General features: G+C 26.8%; 1 protein-coding gene across 1 annotated transcript in view; it reads right to left on the bottom strand.

Moving 5' to 3' along the window:
• The window catches only part of LOC107634773, a 4,120-nt gene extending 2,023 nt beyond the window's left edge, over positions 1–2,097 (bottom strand). Inside the window, exons 1-4 of the mRNA XM_016338196.2 lie at positions 1,757–2,097; positions 1,445–1,607; positions 1,194–1,322; positions 860–1,054 (exon numbers count right to left, since the gene is read on the bottom strand). Coding sequence (XP_016193682.2) covers positions 860–1,054; positions 1,194–1,322; positions 1,445–1,607; positions 1,757–1,917 — 648 coding nt within the window. The 5' untranslated portion in view covers positions 1,918–2,097. The remainder of the gene's footprint in view (positions 1–859; positions 1,055–1,193; positions 1,323–1,444; positions 1,608–1,756) is intronic.

The raw sequence follows: 7,955 nt of genomic DNA, 5'->3' as shown, positions 1-7,955 counted from the left end.
ATGCATGCCCATTAGCAATTTACTATTTTAAATTGAGGTTCACCTATGCTACTAAAGTAAATGCTTTGTACTATAATATTTCAACAAATTGAAGTTATTATAAAACTATAGAAGTGTGGATTATTGAGAGAGAATGCACTGCCTACATGCAAAAACTATACAAGAGTAAATTACAAATTATTTTTATCATAATAGATTTAAAAGCGTCGGTACTTCTAAATTGACTCGACACTTATTATTATAGATTAGATTAATTCGACAAAATTACTAAACAATTAAATATTTTGAATAGTTTTATCGACCTAACTATTTTGAAGAATAGCAAAAGGGTGAGTTATTATTTAAATTTTTAAGATTTGGTCAAATTTTAATTTATTTTTTAATATTTTCAATGTCCTATTTTAATTTCAAAAAATTTTAAATGTGAATCAATGTTATCCGTTGTTAAATTTAACATGAAAAATTAGTATATTAAAAAATTAATAATATTTAATTTTAATACGTAAGTAATCTAATATAAAAGTTTTTCATTTTATTTTAGGGCGTTGATAATTGATTGTTAATATTTAAAATTTTATACAAGAAAGAGAACAAGAAGAAAAAATGTTATAAAAAAGTTTTGGTTATATTTAGTTAAAATGCAAGAATAAGAAGATATGATTTAACTAATGATGTTGTTAACATTTACATTACTTGCTTTATACAATGTGTACAATGTGTACATATTAAACTCGTCTAAAACTTGTTAAGATAGAAATAAGATGTTTAAAATGTTAAAAACCAAATGATGATTTGGCTTAGTCGTTAAAAGACGAAAATAATATTTTATAATAATAAATAGTAATTAATTTTGCTATACCTTAAAGAAATTGTGATGAGGGCGTGAAAGCACTGGCTTGCCATTGTAGGCATCTATACACTTCTTCTCAGCAGCAGTAAGAGTAAGATCGTCTGGATTAACCACCCCAGCCAAAATTTTTAGCCTCTCCCTAAATGGAACCAAGTTGTCTTTCGTAAACCCTTGCACCTTGTCCATATCATCATTCACCAATTTCTACAAAAACAACCATTGCTTTCTTAATACAAAAATAATGTTATATTAATAGTATACTTAATACTATAAATTTTGCAAACAAATAAATACTCTGAAAATTCAAAAGATGAAGCATGTATAAGAGACAATAATATAATACCCGGATGCTCTCCTTAAAGTGTGGAGAAATCTGAGTGTCGAAATTTTCGGACAATTTAAAATATAATACAAGGCTCATTCCTTCTCCATCACCATCATTAAGAAACATGGATGGTGTGTATGTTGGCAACTGAAAAAGATAAATTAAAGATAAAAATAAAATAGAACACTTTAAGGCTCGTTATTATTAATAATTTTGATCAAAATGCAAAGAATGAAGTAAATGTATATAGCTTGAGATGGAGAGTAAACCTGTATATTAACAATAAGGAGAGAAGGTACATTCTGATGTTCTTTTACAAAGGGAAGTTCAAGATGTTGAGCAATGTGATTTACCTTCCTTGGACACAAAAATAAATCTACACCCATTGGTACATAAGGGCTGAAATCTGGAGCAGGACATTTCTCCTTATTTCTGCATATATAATTCTTAATTAATTATTGCCATATTCAAATATTACTCTAATTTTTTTTTTATAAATTTTCTGATACCATATCATAAAACTACTTATTATAAAAGTTTATGTTGTTAGGTTAAGTCCAACATTCAATTTGTTAACATGCCTGAAAAAATTTTCTCCGCGAAGATGGAAGACTGAAGGTGAAATTTGTGACCAAGAACCAGGGGGAGGCTTATCTTTGGTTGAACCAAGAACTTGAAGCCCTGCTTTAGGACGACGAGCAAATCTTTCAGGTGCTCCTCCTACCCATAACTGATTTAACATTTTAATTCATAACTCTCACAATCTGGATTTATGTATCTATTGTTGTTTGACATGAACTTTTGATCATGCATTGCCTTGACCTGTTCAAACTTCAAATAAAAATATTAGAAACAACAAATCATGTGAAAAGAATGCTACATACAAGTGGTTGGCAAGGAATGCTCCTAATCTTAGTCATCAATTGTTTTTACAGGTAATTTTAAATCTTCTATATATAGTGAAGTATTAATTCATTTCAACACACCATCAAAATTTATATATTTGGCCCCATTTTTATTGTATTTGTTTATTTATAAAGTGCCCTTTCTTTTAAATCTTCACATGCTTAATTAATTGTTTAGGCATAAATAACTTTAATTATTTGTAACCATGTTAAGGATACCCCCACCCATCATTATCTATAATTATTCCAGGACTTTATTTTGACCAATTTCTCAAATGTTCAAAAATCAAAACAGGGCTTCGTATTCTGCATTCCAATTCCATTTCCAATCAGAAGCCATTATATTGGAATCTGTCTTTATCTTTCCCTTCCAATAAGATGGCGACAAGCAAATTCCTTTTTCTTTTCTTCGGGTGTAACTGCTCTTTGCCGCAACAATAATGAAGCAAATAATTTTTTCGGCTTATTAACGATTCTGTGTTTTCTTGGTCTAAATATATGAGAATGTCTAAAATACTTTGAGTAAGTATAGGCCTAAGCGTACAATGTGTACAATGGAGGTTTAGAAAGTATCAGAGATATGACCATTAGTGTTACATTGTTCTATCAGGTTACGCTTTTGAGATGAGTGATTTCATGACATGATATTAGAGTTCTAGATCCGAAAGGTCAAGAGTTCGATTCTTGGTGAACCCAAAATTAGCTTATTCATCGACCAAATATTTAGCCAAAACCATTGGCTCCCTAGCAATACTCAAATACTTTTAGTCGGCTGTATCAAATTTAGTTGTGATGTATTCACAGTATAAAATAATTATTTTTTATATTAAATATGTGAATAATTATTTAAAAAAATAAATATAATTAAATAAATAAATAAAATATTTTATATCACATATTGATTTTAATGAAATTATTGCTTTGAACTATTTTATTTCCTCTTCTCACTTCTCATAAGTGACCCACTACTGCTGCCCATCCTTTGCACTGGCAGGCCTGAGCCAGACTATTTACACCTCTTTTCTAGCGTTCTACTTCTACAATTTTACTTCTCATTCGGTCCTATTTTAGTTCTAGTTAATTGTTTTTCTCTATTTTTGTTTTAGATTTTGGTTTTGGTTAATTTAATTTGATATTATCGTTAGATATTAAATTTTTCTTTTAAATTCTAATTGATTAATTAATTTTTTGAATTTTTTAAATTTTTTATTTTTTGAATTTTTAATGTTCTTTTAAAATTATCTGATAGTGATACCCAAGACAAAAAAAAAATTGCGGATATCGAACTCAATTCAATAATTTCAATACAGATCAAATTAAAATTTTCATCATATTTGATCTCATCCAATCCTTGACCACTCTTACTTTAAACAAATAAATTGTACCTATATCATTGTGTCTCAGTGTCTGTATTCTTTTGTTTTTGTCACTTTAAAACTCAAACGCACATCCAATAATTATAACAACAGGGCATTTACCGTATTGACCTCCAGTTTTACAATATTGTATTATAAAAAGCAATTTCTTTGATGAAATAAAGAAAAAAATTTTTAATAAAATAGTATAATTAATAAATAAACATATAATATAAAAAAAGTTTCAGTGTTTAATTAAATTTAGTTTTACTTATCAAATAAAAAAAAATGAATGAATCATCTTTTGAGTGAACAATAAAATCTGTATTGAGCCATATTATATCATCAAAAAGCATATTTATAATTATAATTTTATTGTAAGACAATTATTCCAATAAAAATGTCAAAAATATCTTTTTATGATGATTTTAATTTAAAAAGAGTGACTTATTTATTTTGTCACATTTTAAATAAAGATAATATTTTTATACCATATGAAAATCAAGTCTTATAATCAAATAGAAACATAACAGTGAGATAATACATGATCTCTTTTTCGCATTTAGCCACACTTTCAACAATGTCACGGGTATAAGTCACCACTCATCACGGGATCAAACCAAAACCATAATCTTTTGTCTTCTGCGTACACCACGACTCCCTTGGCTTTGCATGCCTTCTTTTATTTATTTCTTTTTTAATATATATTATACGGTTACTAATATAAATAATTAATAAATAAAACTAGGGATTGGATGAGATAGATCTTGACAACATGTGCCAAATCCAACTATCTTAAAATTAATTAATTTATGAATTTAATTTTAATATACTGTTATTATAAAGTAATTTTATATGTTATTTAATTAAATAAAATCATATCAGTAAAAATAATTATTTTTAACATTAACTGCGTGAATAATCATCTAAAAAAACGGATCTAATTATATAACTGTGTAAAATACATACAAATATTAAAAAGTCAATTTGTGCCTTGTTCTGTTATGTTCTTAAACTATTTTTGTTCCATGTTTTTGTTTTACTCCACAAGTTTAATATTCCCCTATAGGCTTCAAGTTTTGTATTATTTGGTACATATATATACACACTATTCAACCCTAATAAGTACTATTAAGTATATATATATATATATATAGACTATACAAAAGTGAAAACAACTTTCCATTCGGGATTCACAGTTATTGTAAAAAACAGTAGATATAATCATAATAAGAATGTGATTATGTAATAAAATAAAATCAATTACACTTGAATAGAAATTTTCATACATATATATATATATATATATTGGTGGTGTTTGGAATTCGATACTTTGTGCTCAGCTCAATGCTATAGCAGAGACTTGTACGAGTTTTTTCCGTAGACGACACCGTAGATCCAAACAAATTCAATGAGCTGCTGCATCCACGGTAACATAACAATATATTATCCAATTCTATTTTTTTCAATTGCATATCCAATAAATATTTTAAAGATATGTTCCATAAAGACGCGTAAAACATGTTTTTGTAAAGATGTTTACGTGTAGTATTATTATTGGACGTATTAATGAATCGATTATTTTAAATTTTTTAATAAATTAGAATAAAATTGATTTTTTTTATAACAATAACAATAAATTTAATTTTTTAGGAATCTAACTGTATTTTTTAATTTTTAGGAATTTAAATATTCGTAAAACAAAAAGTCAGAGATATATTTGTCTCTTTATCAAAGAATTTAAAGATATTCAGTTTAAATTGTGTAATTTCGGTCGGATAACCGGATCTAATAATTATAATGCAGACAATTGAGTTTATTATTGTTGCTATAATAAACTGATTTTGTTCTAATAATTTATTAAAAAATAAATTATTAACTAGTTTAATAAAAATGTCTAATAATAACATAACACATGTAAACTTCTTTAAAAAAAGATATTTGTAGTGTCTTTATTAAAGTTCCACTTAAGTGGGACTCGTATAGGGGTAGCAATGAGTAGAATAAGATATGGTTTGGATCCAACCCTAACTCTATTCGCGGGTTGAGATTTTTATATAAACTCAACTCTATCTTACCTGCAGGTTGAGAATATCCCAACCCTAATCCTACTCGCTCTTAATCTGCGGGTACTCGATCCTATCCGCGGGTTACAAAAAATATACTACATTATTATATAACTTGATGATAATTTAAAATAGAACTGATTTTTATGTAAAAAAAATATTAAATTATCAATTAGTAATTTTTTTTAGTGGCTAAAGATCTTTTGCATTTAGTGAGAGGTTTTTGATTCAACATCCACTTAAAATATATTTTTATATAAATATATAATATAAATATATATAGAATCCTACCCGCATCCCATCCCATCCGTTGTGAATTAAATTGGTAATTCTACTTAAGCGAGTAAGATGGGATTAAATACTCACAAGTAGAATACATATTGTCACTCCTAAACTCTGGACCCAAAATTAAAAGACAAATGCAATGCGTTTAGACGAAACGGAAGCAAGTCTAAAAAGGCACTGAGTTCTTAGTTATGATTGTAATTGTATAATAATAATATTAGGAATTAGTATATTTTATGATTTGTAATTATTAATTAATTATTATTAATAATTTTTAATAATATAAAATTATATTTAATAATATAAAATTATATTTTTTTAATAATTAAATATTAACTAAATTTTAATAAAAATGTTGGTCTAAAAATTTAAATGCCTTTATATATTTGTATATTACCATATTCCAACAGCACATACACGATGTGTGCTTTCTCTAAAGTCGCTCTCTTACCACTTTGCATCCTTTAATATGTTATTTTTAATTCTCGTCATTTTCATTCTTTGAAATTTGGGAATGTTACGTTGCATGAATTGGCTTTTTCGCTTGAAATTTGTGATTGATACAGATTCTAAAATTGACCATGTATTGTATTCGCCATTTATAAATCAGTGGTCAGGGAATAATGATAATATACCCGGCGTTAGAAAAAGAAAATGCTGGTTTTATATATGGATTAAAAAACATATTGAGCCAAATGTCAATAGCCATTAAGCTAAGCATACTTCAATGGAATTTTTCAAACCTTGATGTAAGCTAAGCTGACATCGCAACTAATCAACATCAACCATATCGGTTGTGAATTATGCTTGGTTTCTATCTTGCATAGTACTACTTTCATGGTTTTGTTAATAATTTAACATTTCAACAAATTAAAATTAAATTTTTAAGTTTTTCAGTGTTTAATATATCACAAATTATTTTTTTTCAATGCAAACTAATTTTATTTAAAGTATTACAATATTTTTTTGGTAACTTATTTTTTTTGTTGTGACTAAAAATATGCCAGTATGCCACAAATTTTAGCTAACTCCATAGCATATTATCGAAGGAGGAACATTAATATTATTGAAGTGAGGTTATAATGAGGATGAAATTTATTATGAAGATAGAGATCAGGAAACTGGGGAAGAAAAAAGGTTCCGGCAAAAGCTAAGTTAATTATTACTTAGTAAGCATGAGACAAATTGGAGATTCAAAAATAAAATAAAGTATCGTTTTTGTTTTTAACGTTTGGGGATAAATTTTATTTGTATTTTTAATGTTTAAATTGTTTTATTTGTATTTTTAACGTTTATAAAAGTGATTTAATGTTATTGTGTTGTCAATTACACATCATGAATTTTAGTTTGAGTTTTGAAAATCTCTTCTTGAAATAAGAATATAAATACCTGGGACAGAATCGATGATTCACTCCGAAAAATAACTCATCAAAAGTTGAAACTGATTAATATTTACATATTTCACTTTTTTAGAGACATAATTGAACCTAAACACAAATAGTGGGTATAATATTAAAATCGAACACATTTAAGTGAGATATAATTTAAAATGAATACATCTAAGTGAGAATAATTAAAAAATATAATTTGATTTGTTCGTATAATTAATGGCAGAATAATATTAAATCACTTTTATAAATATTAGAGATACAAATAGAACGATTTAAACATTAAGGATACAAATAGGACTTACCCTAAACATTGAGGACAAAAACGATACTTTACTCTTTATTGAAAAAATACAAATCTAAAAATTGTTGTAGATTAAACCAAAATGTGGTTAGGTATACATATGTAGCTGCTATAACATGTGCATGGTGCTACGCCATTAGACCTGATATTTTTCCCTACCAATATATAGCATCAACTGCCCTGCCCCACACTTGATAATGGTTCAAGTGTTCAACAAAACAAGGTAGGTTAGGGTAGACCCCAAAAAATGACAAATAATATACGATAGGAACATAGTAGATAAATCTTTGGAGAATAGTGGTTTTTTATACTTAATATTGGAGAAGATAGTGTGGTTTGTTGTTTTATGAAAACGAGAGGTGTATTACCAAATTATAAAGGATAATTAGAAGAAATTTAAAAGTTAGATTTGAGGTAAAAAATTTGAAGATTACATTTGTGTTTATACCAAAAATTTAATGGTCAAATTTGTGTATA

The sequence above is a fragment of the Arachis ipaensis genome, chromosome B03 (assembly GCF_000816755.2).
Source record: "Arachis ipaensis cultivar K30076 chromosome B03, Araip1.1, whole genome shotgun sequence".
Taxonomy (NCBI): domain Eukaryota; kingdom Viridiplantae; phylum Streptophyta; class Magnoliopsida; order Fabales; family Fabaceae; genus Arachis; species Arachis ipaensis.
This window is presented reverse-complemented; position numbering and strand designations above follow the sequence as displayed.